The following is an 18,617-nucleotide window of genomic DNA, read 5'->3' on the forward strand; positions in this document are numbered from 1 at the left end:
CAGCCAGGTGGGGTGGTTTACACTTTTAATCACAGCATTTGGGGAGCTGAAGCAGGATTACTATGAATTCAAGAACAGCCTGAGCTGCAGAGACCTTGTCTCAAAATAAAACCACCAGCACCACCCCAAATACCAGGCTTTACGACGGTTCAGTAGGTAAAGTGCTTGCTATGAAGCCTGACAACTGGATTTGATTCCAGGACCCACATGGCCACTTGGCAGAAGGGAGGAGAGAACCAATTAGACACCCACACCATACCCTCTACCTCACCCCCACAAATAGATGTAATAAAGAAAAACTTTTGAAGCATTAAATATTTTAAAAGGAGAAAAAAATCATAATGCAATATTTTCTCAAGCTCTGACGACAGAATAAAATAATGTTTTGGACCAGCACTTAGGATGCAGAGACACGGATCTCTCCTTTGTGTAGCAGAAATAAACAATGGTGGTGGTGCCAGCAGCACAGAGACCAATTGATTTTTCTCCCTAACGGTCATGGAAAGCCAGGAAGGTGTCAAACAACAGTTGCGGTGAAATTCATATCTATCTTTACTTTTCCATTGACACCCTTTAAAAGCACTCTCTGGTTACTGGGCTCTACGGAGAACGGAAGAAGTCATGGGGCAAGAGCCTGTGGCCATTTGAAGCCTTCGGGGGCGAGCTGAGCTCGGGGAGGGTTCCCGAGAGCCCCGGGACCTTCTGCGGGGTGCTAGCTGGAGCCCAGCTCGAGCCCAGGGAGTAGATGGCGGGATCCCCAGATAACTCACAGACCTTTGCTGCGTGGCAGAGGGTCCAGAACAGCCAATCGCGAGAAAGCGAGAGACCGAGGGGCGGGGTGATCGCTGGTCGGTCGGGGTGATTGGCTAGCGGTCGCGCCCGCCAAGCCACGTGACTGCCACGCCGCTGGGCTCGTTGGGCTCCTTCCGCACCTTTGCACCGGTGACGGGGGCGGGCCTCTTCCTCGGGGCCGGGTAATGGGCGGGGACGGTGACCGGGGGATTAAAGGGAGGCTCGCTCGCGGCCGCACCGCCTGTGCCCGCGCGGCAGCATCCCCGCAGCCCAGTCTTACGGGAAGACGCGCCTCGGAAGCCCGGGCTTGGCAGCCCGGAGCCTTAAGGTGAGGATCAGAGACGGGAGGAGAGAGCCGCGGCCAGCAGGGTGTCCGCAGTCAAATGGGACAGGTACTGCTCTCCTCGCACCTGGCATACCTGCAGTGGGCTGGTATGCGTCCGGAATGGACGGAGGAGTCATCTCCGCCTTCCACTCCTGGTTAGGTACAAAACTCAGTGCAGAAATCCTTTTAAACTCTAGATTAGAGTTGGGACTCTTTCAGTGCTTAGGTGGACAGACACACTAAGAAGTCATCTAAAACAACCTAGCCAGTCCCTGGCAGAGCTAGTAAGTGAACCCCGCCTCTACTCCATGTGCAGCGTCAGGCTGCGTCCTTTTCTCTCATAACTTTGGGTTCACCAGTGATTTAAAAGCATTCCCAGTCTAAGTTCTCTTTCTGACACTATACTAGTGTTAGTTTTCTTCCTCTTTGCCTCACGGTTCTTTTTGGTTATGGAGTTGCTGGGGATTGAACCTGAGGCTTCCCCCAAGTGTGGCCCTAACCCCGCGATTCTTTATGGGACATCCAGAACCAGTGTGATATACTGTGTTGGATATAAAAGAAATTCTTGTTTTTGAAAATTAGATCAGTAAAAAAAAAAAAAAAAAAAGGAAGGTCATTTAAGAATTGCCAGAGACATTCAGTAAAAAAAAAATGGAAGGTCATTTAAGAATTGCCAGAGACATGGGCTAATAACTATTATGTATTGCATAATACTTCTGACTTGTGTACTGTACTATTCTGAGATCTTCACTTGTACTATTCTGAGATCTTCCCTTGTGTGAGGTACTGGTAACCTCCCCATTCTACAGGTCAGGAATTGATGCCGAGTAGGTTTTATCCGGTACCATAAAGCTGTTGAACAGTGGCTGGGATCCAGTGGTTATCCGATCCCTCCTATTGATTTGCCAGCTCTGGTCCCAGACTCATTAGCTCCACGTCACCCGAAATACAGAGGCTTCTGTTTCCTAAGATGTGCAGGGGCAGGCCCAAGAATCTGCATTTTTATCGGCAGTCTATGCAGAAAGTCACCGTGTAGTACCGTGCTGTGCTGCCTCCTAGAGGAAAAGAGAGAGGTGAACATATGCAGGGCTTTGGAGATCTCCAAATTGTATTCTAGTAAGACTGAGAGGTCGATAGTATAAACTTTGAGTGAGCGGAAACCCAAGTAGATGCTTAACGAACTATAGAATGTTGATGCAGTCTTGGTTATAGTATCTTGTGCAAACAGGCGCATGCACTTGGTGAGTTGGATGAGAATAAAGGAAATAACTCCCCTTTCTTCCCGGCAAAGCTCTTAAACCATCATTCATCCACTTTACAAATACTTGTAAAACACTTACTAGGTGTTAGGCAAACAATTTGAGATTACAGTTTAACATAAGTATAGAGGCTGGAAGGACGGCTCAGTGCTTAAGAGAATGTACTGCTCTTGCACGGGACTTGAGTTAGGTTCCCAGGACTTGATGGGTGCCACACAACCACTTGTAACTGATAAGGGTCCGAGACCCATTTCTGGACTCCAAGGGCATCCTCACTCACGCTCACATACACTTGTGCAGGCATGCACATGTGTGCATGCACATAGTTAAAATGAATTTTAAAGTCAATATATGATATGAAGTGGCATGGGGGAGAACATCAAACCAAAGAGAAGGGGGTGGCTCCAAGAGACAGAGCTGGAGATGGAGGGGGTGCTAATTTACATTCTGCATTTAGTAAGAAACTGATTGGTAAGGTGACATTTGAGAGAAATTTAAAAAAAAAAACAAGGTGTGAATTTAATTGAGGAAGGGCATTCCAGCTAGAAGAAAACAAACGGAACTATGGAAAAAGCCAGATCTTGGTTGGTTGAACTCATCTGGGATGCTAGTATGTTAACCAGATTATAACACAGAGATAAATGTTATACTGTTTTTCCTACTGGAAAATGCAAGAATTTTAATGGTGCATGCATCTAATATAAAACAAATGGAGGGCTGAGGCGATGGCTCAGTGAGTAAGAGGGCTAGTTATGCAAGCAGGTAGACCATAGTTCAAATCCCCAAGACCTATGTAATAGTTAACTGTGACCACTTCAAGTGTCATTGGAGGCAGAAACGGGAGGATCTCAGGAGCCCGCTGGCCCACCAGCCTAGTTAACACTGTGAGCCTGTGGTCAGTGAGAGACCCTGTTTCAGAAAATAAAGTAGAGGGTCATCAAGATAGTTTAGTGGTAAAGGCAATTACTGCGTAAGTCTGATTACTGCCTTCAACCCCCAGAACTCATGTAAAGGTAGAAGGAGGTAGAAAGTGAGAACTGATTCCACAAAGTTGTCCTCCAGCCCATATACTCATGTGCCTGCATGTGTACACATACAATACTAAAATTTTAAAAAAGCATGTACAGTATAGTATATGTGTATATATATACACACATGTGACTATAAATTTATTTTAATTCCTAATTAAAATATAACTATCATTTCCTCCCTTTGATTTCTTTCGTTCAAACCTTTGAATGCCACCTTCACTTCCTCTCAAACTTTTGCCCTCTCTTTCTTTAACCATTATTGTCACATAGATCTATAAATGCATGAATGTATAAATACAATGTACTCGGTTTGTTTAGTGTTACTTGTATGTATATGATTTCAGGGCTGACCCTTTGGTAATGGATAACCAGTTTGGAGGCTCCTCCCTGGGGAAGACGAATTCACCCTCCCTGGCATTCCTTAGTTGCCTATTGTTCTTTGTCAGCTCTTGTTTGTTGAGGTATCATGGGTTCTCCATCACGTCTATGAGTCAGTCTCACCGCAGGCTTGCTAGTGCACTGGCTCTTACGGTCCTTCTGCCCCCTCTTCCACAATGTTCCCTTTGGTGAGGGGTGACAGCCACACTTCTCTGTGGACATAAGAATAACTGTTTAGGATGAAGTTAGGAAGTATGCAGGATTAGTAAACTGGCAATAGGAGACCCTGCTCTGAGATTCATGACTTCACTGGCCCTACTTAGTTATCTAGGGTTACAGTATCAGGCATACATCCCCCCTGCCAGCAGGCCTTGGGTCCAGTTAGATGGCTGTTGGTTACCACCAAGATATGAGTGCCATTATTGCACCTTTAGGGAGAGCTTGCTGTACTGATTGTGGTTGTGGGTCACAGGCCTCACCGCTGGGTAGGACTGTAGGTTGTTTCTCTCCTTTGGAAGCTTGCATGGATCCTCTGGGTCCTAGGTCTGAAGGACACAGTGTCTGCACCAATAGGGACTTAACCACCACTTTCTGGGAGGCACCCAAGGGCAATACTTGACATCTGTAGGCAACTGCCTGTATTTCATTCTAGCAGGTTTAGTATTTCATGTTTCACATTGAGGTCTTCAATCGTTTGGACTCAGGTTTTGTGCAAGGTGACAGATGTAGGTCTAATTTCATTCTCTGGCATGTGGAGACTCAGTTCCCCGCACTATTTTTGAGGATGCTGTCTTCAAGGTGTATCTTGTGTAGGGCACGTGCTCAGTATATATGAGGCCCTGGGTTCAAATCCCTACTCCACTCCCCTCCCAAAGAAAATAAATGGATATGTCAAGAAAAGGTTGCAACCCAGCAATGGCTGCTTAGTATTTGTGGTCTGCTGATTGGAACATGGATGCTCGGGGAAAACAAAATAGAGGCCATTGGACTTGCTCTTAGAGGGAAGACATTTAGTAGTAGATAGAAGCCTTGGCAGAATTTGGAGAAACGTATCCAAATTGTTGACCTCATATTGTTAAAAGACTGTCTCTTCGGGTCATGAGATGGAGGGTCGTAGCTGTGTGTAGTGCCGTAGTCCCAGCACTTGGGAGGCAAAGGCAGATGGATCTCCGAGAATTAGAGTCCTGCCTGGTCTCTAGCAAGTCCCAGGCCATACTGAGACCCTGTCTCAAAAACAAACAAATTGATAAAATTTAGGTCTAGGGTCAGTGAAGTGTTGAAGGTGTGCATATCTACAGCCTGTGAATGTAACAAAAACCTAAACTATTATCACATTGGTGCTATGTAGTCATACGGGTATTTCACATACTTTTTCATTAAAATTTCCTGTGAAAATTAAAAAAAATTATTTTGAGAGAGGGTGCATATGGGTGGAGGTTCTGGGGATCAAATGCCAGTCACTATATTTGGACATGACAATAGGGATAATAGTCTTTTTGTGCCATTAAGTTAGCATATGGTTTACAAATTCTTCATCAAGGGGGCTCACGGGATGTCTCAGTGGTTAAGAACACATACCACTCTTGCAGAGGACTCAAGCTTAGTTCCCAGCATCATGTCAGGCAGGCTGTGAGCTGCCACCACCTATCACTCCAGTTCCAGGGAGTCCTATAGCCTCTTCTAGCCTCCGTGAGCATCTGCCCTCCAGTGCACACACTCCCACACAAGTCCACTCATATCTTTTAAAGTATCTTTTAAAATTCTTCAGTCACATTGCAAATAAAAAATATTAGACCTTTAATCCTTTTTAGTAGCTGAATAATAATCTAGTACAAGACTGTACCACATTTTGTTTACCTGTACATGTATTGAGGGATAACTGAGTTATTTCCACCATGGCTATGCTTTCATGAATAATGATGATCAACAGTTGGCAGGAAGGGGTCATATTTTACATTTTATACATTTATATATGTTTAGATATTTATATTCAGTTATTTTATGTTTAGTTAAACACTGCATCTTGAAAGCCCTTTCTCAGTTTCAAAGTTTTGAGGGTCTTTTTTTTTTTTTCCTGCTCTTAGGTTAAGAATATTATGATTCCTGCGGGCAAGGTAGAGCGCGCTTTTAATCCAAGAAGGCACCACAGATCTCTGTGAGTTCAAGGTCAGCCTGGCCTACAGAGCAAATTCCAAGACAGTCAGGGCAACACAGAGAAACCCTGCCTCGAAAAACCAAAATTATTTTATAAATATATCAATATGGAAATGTAAAGGAGCCAGCGTGAGTATCTGAATCTTAGGTCTAACAAAATGGCATTATTTCTATTCTTTCTATGCCCTGTTCTTTGTGTCCTCCTGATCATCCAGGATTTGGTTATTCATGTGTGGCCAGTGCTGTAATGCTTGAGCTGCATCTCGTCTCTATGTGCAGTGGGAGAGCTCAGAACCTCGTGGTCGTTATACTTTGAGGGAAAAAAGTGAAAGCGTGTTGTCTTTGAGAGGGAACCAAGTGACCATGTAAAGGACATTTTAAGAAGATGCTTCACAAAACTAGGCCTGCGTACTCAAAGGATCTGGGTCACTGTGAATCACTTCTGGCTCCTCTTCCTCACCCTCGCCAATGGCTTTCTTTGCAAGTGCCTTTAGACCATTGGGTCAGTACTGTAGCTCCTACCTCTAACGTACACAAGCAAGGATTGTAGCTTTATAGCTGTTGGAAAAAAGAGCCACTTGTTGGTTCCTGGCTGCTTAGTCCCAAAATAATCACACAGAAACTATATTATTTAAAACACTGCTTGGCCAATTACTTAAGTGTATTGGTAGCTAGCTCTTACATCTAGAATTAACCCATCTCCATTATTTTATATTTTACCACAAGGCTCATGGCCTACCGGCAGGGTTCCACCATCTATCTTCAGCAGGGCTACATGGCTTCTCTCTGACTCCGCCTCCTTTCTCCCAGCATTCAGTTTAGTTTTCCCTGCCTAACTCTGTTTCCCTATAGCTCTGCTATATGCTCAAAACAGTTCCTTTTTTAACCAGTGATATTCACAGCATACAGAGGAGACTCCCACATCATATAGTGTCTGTCATTTCTTGTTCTAAAAGAACAACTATCAGGATTTGATTCTCATGGCTAAACGAGAGAGCCTAGAAGTCGGGAGCATTGGTTGCTCTTCCAGAGGATTTATATTTAGTTCTCACCACCCACATGGGTCTGGTTGTTATTATTATTGGTAGTAGTAGTGTTCTAACATTTCTTTGTCTTATCTTAGGGTTAGAAAAGCACTTTGACCAAAGACTGCCCCAGACAGAAAATCACTCGGTCAAGCTCAGGAAAAAGGAAGTGAGAAGACAGACATCGCCTGAGGACCAGCTCACTAACCATTTGACTTGCTCAGGGTCAGTAGTCTTCTAAATCTGGTCTTTTCTCCTTCTGTATTTCCTAAAGACCATCAGAATAATTACTGCTTTTCTCTTGTTCAACCTAAGTTAAGCAAATATGGGTAAGTTTTATATATCTTGTGTTCTTGAATAGGGTATGGGCTCTTCAATTATAACGTCTTGTAATGACAGGTCTTTAGAACCTGACAAAGGTCCCTCCCCTTCTGTCAATTCAAAACTTCCCGAGTCCTTCCTCTGTTTTCCTCTGTTTGGGCATGGTCACAACGTGTTCTTTGATTGATTTGAACATGTCAGTAAACCTGCTATCTCAGTGTTACACTTGGTGGTGACCACATTGATGGGCAGAATGGCACACCTTTCCTGCAGGAGCTTCACCGGGTCCTGCTTGATTAACGGGTACAGAATGTCACAGGACCCCGAGGGAGACGGATTCATTTGAGCTAAGGGGATTGTTTGCTGCTGTTAGTAGTAATAGCATTTCAGCTGGATTTTTACACAATTATTAAGGTCTTGACAGAGACCTAGCCATGCTAGATATCTTAGGTTTTTATTGCTGTGAAGAGACACCATGACCATAGCAACTCTTTTCTTTGTGTGTGTGTGGGGGGGGGCGGTTGTTGTTGTTGTAGTTGTTGCTTGAGACAGGATTTCTCTGTGTAACATTCCCGGCTGTCCTGGGACTTGCTTTGTAGACCAGGCTTGCCTTGAAGATCCACCTGCCTCTGCCTCCCAAGTGCTAGAATTAAAGATGTGACAGCCCTACACCACCCAGCTCTAAGCTTTTCTTAGCTGGTAGGATCTTGCCCTGAGGTCACCACTCCCTGTATTCCATATCTTAATCTGTTTATCTCCTTGAACACAGGATCTAGCTCCATTCCACTTGCTGGTGCTTTTTCTCCTCAAATTTTACATTTTGTATTTTTTCTTGCTCAGCTTGCTTTTTTTCATTATAAATCTTCATTAGAGTTAGCACTAATAACCACATGACAGAATCTATGCTAGGCTCTTTTGAGACTTCCTCTGCCAAGGGAATTAATCTAAAACTGTTCCCTTTAGCTTTAGGTAGACTCTTTGGACAAGGGCAAAAAGCAGCCACATTCTTCACCAAAATATCATAAGACCAGTCTCTAGGCCACATACTAAGATTCTTCTCCTCTGAAACATCTTGATCCCCACAATTCAAATAACTTAGCACCACTGTCTTCCATGCTTCACTAGGATGGCCCATTAAGCAGTGCTTAAAACATTCCTGTTTTCCTAACCCAAAGTACCAAAGTCCAAATTCCTCCAAACAAAAACATGATCGGGCCTACCATAACAATACTCCAGTCCCTGGTACCAACTTCTGTCTTACTTGGTGTTTTATTGGTTTTTTTTGTGTGTGTGTGTGTGTGAAGATTTTTTTTTATTACTGTTGTTGTGAAGATATACCATGACCATGACGGCAACTCTTACAAGGGAAACATTTGATTGGATTGGCTTGTTTACAATTTCAGAGGGATTATCATCATGGTAGGGAGCATGGCAGAGTGCAGCAGACATGGTGCTGGTTAAATCTGATCTGAAGGCAACTGGGAGTAACTGAGACACTGGGCAGTACCCAGAGCATAGAAAGCCTCCCAAACCTGCCCCCCACAGTACACACTTCCTTCAATAAGGTCATTCTCACTCCAACAAAGCCAAACCTCCTAATAGTGCCACTCCTATGAGATTATGGAGACCAGTTACATTAAAACTACCATACTAAGCTAAGCTCACAGTTGATGTGGAACTAATTTGTGACATAATCATTGACAATTTACTATGCTCCTTTAGAAACCTGGTCTTTTCCTATTGCTGTAAGACCGTTTGTTGTCTTTTTTGTTGTTGTTATTTTTATCTTTTTGTTTTGCTTTGTGTTCTTCTAGTTAATAGTGTAGATCCTTTGGCACTAGATCTGGAATTTAGGGCCCAAAGGTCTAGGTAGGGTCCCTTGTGCATCTGCCAAGTGAAAATTCTGGGCAACATTACTTCTATACCCAGCCTGTGAAGACCTTGGAAGCATATGGAAAGGAGAAAGGCTGCCCTGATAATATTTTTTGAGAAAAATCTTCAGGGAATCCAGGAAGATACAAAGGAAAATATTTAGTGTTCTTGAGAAGTTTGTGAACCAACCTGGTGACTTTCTGTGTATAGTCTACTTCTGGTCTTTCCCCCTGACCTCTCTCAGGCCAGGACAGATGAGGCTCAGTAAAAGAGTAGATATTTGAGATATCCACCCCCAGGCTAGACATGATAGCCCATGCTTTTAATTCCAGTATGAAGGAGGCAGAGGCAAGTGATCTCTGAATTTTAGCTAGCTTGGTCTGCCTAACAAGTTCCAGGTCAGCTAACTATATAGTGAAACCCTGCCTCAAAAGAAAAAGCCTGCCCCAGATGGAATTCTTTAACCCCACAAATGGGTCAGTAGGACTGCTAATATTTGTGAGCACTGAGAACTAGTTTATAAGTTAACGTATATATTTTCTCTGGGGTAGGAAGTAAACCATCTGACTCCAAAAATGTCCTCGGAAGATAAAGAGCAACATGACTTTCCGCTGAGGGACTTACCTGAAGAAGCCTTCAGTCTTCCATCTGAGGTCCCTCTGGAGGCCCAAAGGGAATCAAGCACTGACTTCAAGCAGTTTGAGACCAGTGATGGATGCAGACCTTATCGTAGGATCCACATGGAACCTCAGGAAAAGCCAGATACTAACATCAAAAAAGTTGTCATCAGAAAGCTGCAGAAGAGCTGCCAGTGTAGCCCGGCCAGAGTCAAAAATATGGTTTTTGATTTCATTCCTATTTTGCGGTGGCTCCCAAAATATAACCTTAAGAAAAACATTTTAGGCGATGTGATGTCAGGACTGATTGTGGGCATACTTCTGGTGCCCCAGTCTATTGCCTACTCCCTGTTGGCTGGCCAGGAGCCTATCTATGGTCTGTATACATCATTTTTTGCCAGCATCATTTATTGCCTGTTTGGTACCTCTCGCCACATCTCTGTGGGCATTTTCGGAATACTGTGCCTTATGATTGGTGAGGTAGTTGACCGAGAACTACACAAAGTCTGCCCCGACATGGCTGCTACATCGTCTTCATTTGCAGTGACTTCAAATGGATGTGTGTCAGTAAACCAGACATTAGATGGGCTTTGTACCAAAAGTTGTTATGCAATTAAAATTGGCACCACTGTGACCTTCATAGCTGGAGTTTATCAGGTAAGAAATGGTGAACAGTTAGGCTGGGTGTGGTAGCCTAGCACTCAGGGGGCAGGGGCAGGAGGATCTCTGTATTTGAGGCCAGCCTGATTTCATAGCAAGTTCCAGGACTCCATGGTGACACACTGAGACACCAGGGAAGGACAAAGAATGAGGGAGAGACTTAACAATTGGTTAATTCTGGCAAAAGTAATCAATATACACAAATCTCTGGTGTGGGGACTGTTAGGGTTATTAAAAAAAACACACACACACACCATTTACTGAGTGCTGAAGATACGAACAGTAGAACCCAGAGCCAAACTCCACTGGTAAAATAGGGCTGGCTTTCCTGCCTGTTCCTAGGCAGTGACCAACAATAAGATATTTTTTATTTAAAAAAAAAATAGACCAGAACGGTCCTCAGACCAACTAGTACAATTTTTAACTTTCTATGTTAGAAACACTGGGTTTGCTTATCACGTGTGGCTGGTTATTAGCAAAATCACCGTGAGTAGTCAGACAGGAGGGATAGATGGGGGAGGGATGGGGAAGGGAGAAGTGGGATGCCAGAGTCATTCAGATTACTGCCAGCTCCCATCTTCCTTAAGAATAGCTACTCTGTATAGTTCAATAAAATAAAAAATGAATAGCTACTCTAGTGAGAGACTTCTACTAAATTTAGTAGTTCTCTTGGATTAATGAAGAGGGAGAAAAAATCTTGAGGGCCACTCTTTGACCAGCCAAGAGAAATGATTACAAAATAGAATCTTCTCAAGTCTCGTATGGAACCTGCTAATGTGTTGATACGATTATGCCCCTGCCTTTTAGCATCCAGAAACCAATACCAGCATTAGACCTGTTCTCTATGTAGGCTTTGGAGCCAGGAAGAATAGTTGGCTTTCGTTGATATGGATGAGGTGGGAGAAACAGAAGGAAGGAGGTGATGGTTGTCTTGCCTAGAGCCCATGTTGGCTCTCTTAGTATATCTCACCAAGGTGAGGAGGGGTAGTAGAATTCTGCAGACTAGGGCAGCAAAGGCTAGAGTAGTATTGCTAATTCAGAGGCATGACAGAGCATGATTCAGTTTTGATGTGAACTTAATTTTTTCTAACAGCTAAAATTTTACTTTTCATCTGTATAGTGGTACATGCCTGTAATCCTAGCATTTGGGAGGGAGAGGCAGAAAGATCAGGAGTTTGGGGTTATCAAAGTTCAAGGCTATCCTGGGACCATGAGACCTTGCCTCCAAAAATAAAGATTAGAAACCTTCCATTTTATGGTAATACTTTTTAATTTAGAGAAAATGTTTTCTTAAGTAGAAGAAGACTTTCTCCAATTTGAGTTTGTATACATTTGTTTGGAACCTTGAAAGCAATCTGAACTATGTCCCAGCTTCAAATTATTGGATGAGGTAAAACCTCAAGTCCTCATAGGAAGGCTAGTGAGTATGACTTTAGGCAACCTTCCCTGCCTTGTGACATGAAAGAAAAGTCATGTATGGTTGTGTTTCTTTTAGCTCTGACAGTCTCTGGTCCTCTGGTTCGTCGCAGTAGAGGAAGGCCAGGGTGGTATGAGGCGCTCGTTCCCATCTCTGTTTAACGCTTGCATATGCTCTCTTCCAGGTAGCGATGGGCTTCTTTCAAGTGGGCTTTGTCTCTGTCTACCTCTCAGATGCCTTGCTGAGTGGGTTTGTCACTGGTGCCTCTCTCACCGTTCTCACATCTCAGGCCAAGTACCTCCTCGGGCTGAAGCTTCCTCGGAGCAGTGGTGTAGGCTCGGTCATCACTACCTGGATCAATATCTTTAGAAACATCCCTAAGACCAATATCTGTGACCTCATCACCAGCCTGTTGTGTCTCCTGGTCCTTTTGCCAAGCAAAGAACTCAATGAACGCTTCAAGGCCAAGCTCAAGGCGCCGATTCCAACCGAACTCATTGTCGTTGTGGCAGCGACATTAGCTTCTCATTTTGGAAAACTAAATGAGAATTACAATTCCAGTATTTCTGGACATATTCCCACTGGGTTTATGCCGCCCCAAGCACCAGACTGGAGCCTGATTCCTAATGTGGCTGTAGATGCAATAGCTATTTCTATCATTGGTTTTGCTACCACTGTATCTCTTTCCGAGATGTTTGCCAAGAAACATGGCTACACGGTCAAAGCAAATCAAGAGATGTACGCCATTGGCTTTTGCAATATCATACCTTCCTTCTTCCACTGCATAACAACGAGTGCTGCCCTCGCAAAGACACTGGTGAAAGAATCAACGGGCTGCCAGTCCCAGCTGTCAGCTATCGTCACAGCCCTTGTTCTTCTGTTGGTCCTTCTGGTAATAGCTCCTTTATTCTATTCCCTTCAAAAATGTGTCCTTGGTGTCATCACGATTGTAAATCTCCGGGGTGCCCTTCTCAAATTTAGAGACCTGCCCAAGATGTGGAGGGTTAGCAGAATGGATACGGTTATCTGGTTTGTTACTATGCTGTCCTCCGCTCTGTTAAGCACCGAAATAGGCCTCCTTGTTGGGGTTTGTTTTTCCATGTTTTGTGTAATCCTCCGTACTCAGAAGCCAAAAGCTTCACTGCTTGGTTTGGAAGAAGAGTCTGAAACCTTTGAATCCATTTCTGACTACAAGAACCTTCAGACCAAGCCAGGCATCAAGATTTTCCGCTTCATATCCCCCCTCTACTACATAAACAAAGAATGCTTTAAATCAGCTCTGTACAAGAAAACTCTGAACCCGGTCTTGGTAAAGGCAGCTTGGAAGAAGGTAGCGAAGAAGAAACTCAAAGAGGAAACGGTGATTTTCAGTGGGATCCAAGATGAAGTCTCAGTGCAGCTGTCCCACGACCCCTTGGAGCTGCACACTATTGTGATCGACTGCAGTGCCATCCAGTTTCTAGACACCGCAGGGATCCACACACTGAAAGAAGTTCGCAGGGATTATGAAGCCATTGGCGTCCAGGTTTTACTGGCTCAGTGCAATCCTTCTGTGAGGGATTCCTTGACCAGAGGAGAGTACTGCAAAAAAGAAGAAGAAAGTCTTCTCTTCTATAGTCTGTCTGAAGCAGTGGCTTTTGCAGCGGACTCTCAGAAGCAGAAAGGAGTGCCTGCTCTCAATGGTCTGAGCCTTTCCGGTGACTGAGAAAGTAAATAAACGGAAGAAGAGTGCCTTGCCAGTTTCAACATGCAACGTTTTCTACCGTGAAAGGAGAAAGTGGTACACACTTGGAATAGTTCCTCTTTGAAGCCAATAGCCTTTTGATATTCTCACGTGCGGTAGAGCTTAGAGTTGGGCAGAATCAAAAAGAAGAAAATGCTGTGGCTTCAGACTTTGATGCAGATAATCATTCTTGGGGTACAATATAAACAGAATGGAACTGTAAAGCAGCCTCCAAATTTGGTCACCTTGCCTTAGGGACTGTACATCTGAACTCTATCCTCCAGGAGGCAGAGAGCTGAAGTTGGGGTTTGCTTTACACACACGAGCCTTCCCATGGCTCTGCGGAGCAGGGAAGAAAGACAGCGCTGCTGGCCCAGGGGCTGGTGAAGCACGAGGGCCTCCTAGATGAGTTCTGTTCTCACTGTCTTTCTCTGTTTGCTCCCAGAGAGTAGTAAGATCTCTGGCTGGTAGTGGGAAATCGCATTTCTCCTCTCTTTCCTACAGGAAGTGTGGCATAGTCTCCTACGAGAAGCTGGTCCTGACAGCCAGCCCGACACTGTACAGACCTCTATTGTAAACACTGATGTTTTAGTCATGCCTTTTTATTTAGAATAAGTAGGTAAGGAAAAAGTTCAAAGTCAGAGAGACAGTGGGAGTCTTTGTTCTTCAGCTTCATCTTTGTTTCTGAGAACCTGCTTCTGAGAACCTGCCTACTGTAAGCTGTTTCCTCTTTGACTTAGCCTGGTGCTTTCTCCTGAAATCTGTCTTAAGTTGGTATTTCTGAATCAGTGGCAGTCTTGTCAGACAAAGCAGAATATTGTCTCAGCAAGTTCTTGCAGCCCTGTAAATGGACTTGTGGTGCATAGTCAAGGAGAGATTGAAAAAAAAAAAAAGAATGACAGTTCCCCTTAAGAAATGCTACCACCAGCAATAATCCACCACACTGTGGTGTTTTAGCAAGGATCTGCTGGGTGTTGGTAGTTTTTCTTAAGTAGAAGTAGCTGCATGCAGTAGGACTTGGGACTTTCACGGAACGTGTGTCATTCTTGGTGGCTGGCCACAGGTTAGGAATTGAGTAGTTTTTTCAGAAAAATACTTTGACAGGTGAGAAACATGGAGAAACATGGTTCGCTCAAGCAAGGCATACAGGACTAACCTTTGAGAGATTAAAGCACTTACTACCCAAGTCATCAAAGTCACAATTGCCAAAGTACAAAGTCATGTTTTAGCCTGTTCTAATATGGAAAAAAAATTTAAATATTTATGGGAAGCAAACTCTATCTGACTAATGTATTGAGGCAGAATGCTTTTAAACATCACACACACACACACACACTCCAAAAACTGCTTCTGTTGTTTTTCTGTTGCCGTTACACTCCCGTTTGCTCATGTGAGAAATACCTTTCTGTTTTCCCAATAGAAGTTTGACTTTCTATCTTAGAGGTGTTTGTGCTGATAAAGCCCACCTTGTTGTGGTGTTTGACATCCCTTGTGAACGCTCCCCCAGGAATTCAGAAGTGTTAACAGCCGCTTGCTTGTTTTTGTTTCGCTCTCTAGCTTCGTGAACAGGTGTAAGATCACAGTACCCTAGTCATTTTTTTAAAATCCCTCTTGCCCTTTCTTCAAGCCAGGTTGGAATTAAGACTGTTACAGATGTTGAATACTCAGTGAGAGACTAGTAGGTACGTGAGTGGCAGCTGGAGAGATGCTCAGTAGTTAAAAGTACTCGCTACTCGTGCAGAGGACCCAAGTTCAGTTCCCAGCACCCACATTAGGCCGCTCACAGTCACCTGTAACTCCAGCTCCAGGGGATTTCACCTTCTCCTGACCTCTGTGGGACACACACACATTTTTTAAAGCACGTGTTTAAGATGACTCTACAATCCATTCAACACCAGCATAGAAAAAGAATTTAGTTCAGTGTTTAGAAAGTATCTCCCCTTTGCCAGCATGTGAGTTTATAGTGTGGCTCTAAGAGGTTCTGGAGCTTTATGTACGCATTAGCAAATTACTGAGTGATGTTCTGGTTTGCGTTTGTCCCACAAAAGCAAACAGGATCCTGCTTTTCATAGCCATTTTACAAACATGATTGCTCTAGAATCTGTTGTATCCATCTTTGGGTTGATATCTTCCTAACATTAAACATTAAAATTGATTTGATTGCTAATAATTGAAGAAATCAAATCTAGGACCAAAGGCTAATTTACCAGCAGCAGCAACAATAACAAATTTTCATTTGCTTTTTAGTGCTTTAAACACATTCATATAAGTTATCTTGTTTACTAAGAACATTAGAGTGAAACAGAGATGTAAAACCCTGAATGTTGTTAAGTGGCTGTCACGTAATTGAAATACAGGGTGTACATGTGTCTGTGTGTATTTATGACAAGGCCTTATGTAGCACAGGCTGACCTCAAACATGCTAAATAGCCGGGGTGATTGTGAGCTCTTGGTTCTCCTGCCTCCTCCTCCAACTGCTGGAGTGACAGGTGCATAGGGATGGAGTAGCTAGTGCATACGCAGACTCGCTACACAAAGAGCCACAGTTCAGGGGAGTAAATGGGTAGATGACTGAAAACTATCTGTCCAGAAAGGAAGAGACCTGGCTAGACAGGGTCCATGTCCTGGTAAACTCCACATCTAAGATCAGGATTCAGAAGCACACCTCTAAGAGCAAAGTTAGAAAGCGGTTCTGTTTCTAGAAGGGGAGAGGCACAGGCTCGCCAAAGCCCCAAAGAGCTAAGAAGCGTGTTGTCAGGCTGTAGGGGCGGGCCTGCTCAGGAGTAGCCTTCCCTGGGAGCTGAGTGGCTGCAGTGCTGTCTGTCTTAGACAGGGTAAGACTGGCAGGCGCCTAGTTAATTTTAAGCAGGGTCAATGGGACAGATATAATTTATATAAAAGCTTCCAGCACAGCAAATGGTGGACTTGGAGACCGCATGGAGATGCTAGATGATCCATTAGACTAATGCTCCTGGCTACATTCTAGCACAAACAGCAGCCGTCTGCAGGCTGTTCCTGGCAGTTCGACATTGTAGAACACATTGCCAGGGTTAACCCCACTTTGCAAAGTACAAAGAGGAATGAAGTAGGTTTGGATTCGGGCTCTGCAGCCCCTGTTAATATCCTTACTGAGCTGAGGGGTCTCTGCATGGAAGGAAATGCTTCTTCAGATATTCCCAAGTATCTGGGAGGCAGGTGTCCTAGAGGGGACTCGGAGAATGCTCTGGAGAGAGTGCCTGAGCTGAGACTCTGCTGAGGCTGGAGCAGGAGGCAGTATATTCAGGAAAGTCTCTAGAAAAGTGGAATTCTCCAGTTGATAAGCTTTATGTTTTTGCCCAGTCTTTTGTTCTTTTTGTTCATCCCCTCTTGGAATCTTTTCTTAATCCCAGTGATCCTTAATTTGAAGTTCGCTTTAAGTTAGATTGCAGAATGGATGAAATGCTGCTCAGAAAGCTGCTAGACTCTGTGGGCATGGTGGCCTATGAGGCACTTGGAGGCTGAGACAGGAGGATTGTATCTTTGAGGCCAGCCTGAGATAATTGGTGAGACCTTGCCAAAAAAAGAAAAAGGAAAACTAGCTAGCGCTGGAGACTTTTTGTCCTCCAAGCCTTTCTCTAAAATTTTAGATATTCGTGGATAACAGTAAATTTGGGGGCTAAGTTTAAGCATGAAAATTATAATGGGACAGGATAAACAGTACACCAGCTGGCTTTTTATAGACTACATCTTAAATTAGAATACAAATGAATTACTTTGAGTTAAAAGTAAAAATTTAAGGTTTTTAAAATAATAAAAATGGAGGCTTTGATGTAGAAGGGGGCATTTTTAATACAGTAATTTTCATCATGGTAAGAACTATTTTTTTACTGAAAGTATTTTGTAACTGAAATTTTAAAGTAATCCTGTTAAATACAATTAAAAAGTCAAATAAGCAATACACTAATTGATTTTTTTAGTATGTGTTTTGTACCCAATGACTTAATTTAAAATGAGAATATATTGAAGACTGCAGACTGGGCAGTGAGGGCATCAAAACTTTGATTGGAGACACTATTCTAAGTCTGTTGAAGCTGCTGGTCACAAAGGGTTTCCATTTGACACTTGAATAAACTTATCCTGCACTCTGTGCCTCGTCCTCAGGAGGAAACAGAATCAAACAGCTCCTTCCTCTTCAGTGCAATTCGTTTGGGAAATTGGGGTCAGAGTCCCAATGCTACCATGGCTTCTGCTTCTCAGACGTGAGTGTGAATATTACCAGCACAGCCTACTTTCCCCCTTTGTACATGTTTACCTGTGCAGACAACATGGAGACAGCTGAATGCACCTGAATTCTCAGTTTTTACCAAAAAATGTTTAGCTGTCACCATCCTTTACCATTAGGGTCATATTTTATAAGTAGGCTTTTTTTAATTCAAGTAAGTGCCTTGATGCTGTTGTTCATAAATCATTGCTCAACCATCCTTCAGGACAAAAATAAGGTGTTTCTTGTTGGAGGGAGGGGTTGTTAATCATTTTGTAAGGTCTTCTACGTGTTTGAGATCTCAGGTGCCATTTCTTTTGTTAATAAATTATCACTGTAATAAAATATTACTGTGTCAAAATTATTTTAGTGCCAGGGATTATGACTAAAACATTCAGATACTGGTGAATTTGATTTAAAAAAAATTAACTTTTATGTTTTGGGATGTTACCTGCATTATGTCTGCTCTATAAACATGCTAATGCCCACAGAGGCCAGAAGGGGGCATTAGATCCTTTGGAGCGGGACTTAAAAATGGTTGTGAGTCACCATGTGGGTGCTAGGCATTGAACCTTTGTTCTCTGGAAGAGCAGCCAGTGCTTTAGCCATCTGAACCGTCTCTCCAACCCCAGGTACCAGTGAATTTGAAAGTGCTATTCTTGGGTATGGTGGTGCAGTCTTGCTTTCCCAGCACTTAGGAGATAGAGGCAGGGGCAGGTGAAAGAAAGATCAAGATTGTCTGTTGTAGTAATTCATTCTGCCATTAGCTTTGAGGTACTGGCCTTAGGGTGTGGCTTCTTGTC

General features: G+C 43.5%; 1 protein-coding gene across 7 annotated transcripts; it reads left to right on the plus strand.

The window, feature by feature from the left end:
- Window positions 1-38: 38 nt before the first annotated feature.
- Window positions 39-18,161, plus strand: Slc26a2 (solute carrier family 26 member 2). 7 transcript variants are annotated; one of them, XM_050158007.1, is made up of 5 exons: window positions 39-1,184; window positions 5,870-6,068; window positions 7,063-7,189; window positions 9,709-10,431; window positions 12,036-18,161. In XM_050158007.1, exons 4-5 carry the CDS (start codon window positions 9,733-9,735, stop codon window positions 13,554-13,556), a joined length of 2,220 nt encoding a protein of 739 aa, XP_050013964.1. In that variant the 5' UTR covers window positions 39-1,184; window positions 5,870-6,068; window positions 7,063-7,189; window positions 9,709-9,732; the 3' UTR covers window positions 13,557-18,161. The 7 variants fall into 7 exon arrangements, with proteins under 7 accessions (XP_050013964.1, XP_050013968.1, XP_050013963.1 ...); XM_050158011.1 differs by having other exon boundaries at window positions 5,870-5,940; XM_050158006.1 differs by having other exon boundaries at window positions 39-1,120.
- Window positions 18,162-18,617: the final 456 nt, after the last annotated feature.

Source organism: Alexandromys fortis, unplaced genomic scaffold (genome assembly GCF_014885135.2).
Source record: "Alexandromys fortis isolate MF-2015 unplaced genomic scaffold, M_Fortis_MF-2015_v1.1 scaffold_94, whole genome shotgun sequence".
NCBI classification, from domain to species: domain Eukaryota; kingdom Metazoa; phylum Chordata; class Mammalia; order Rodentia; family Cricetidae; genus Alexandromys; species Alexandromys fortis.

Bases quoted from the DNA above. Each gene is read 5' to 3' on its own strand.
- Slc26a2 (XM_050158007.1), top strand. From the start codon at position 9,733: ATGTCCTCGGAAGATAAAGAGCAACATGACTTTCCGCTGAGGGACTTA. The intron at 10,432-12,035 runs GTAAGAAATGGT...GCTCTCTTCCAG, and splicing joins TCATAGCTGGAGTTTATCAG to GTAGCGATGGGCTTCTTTCA.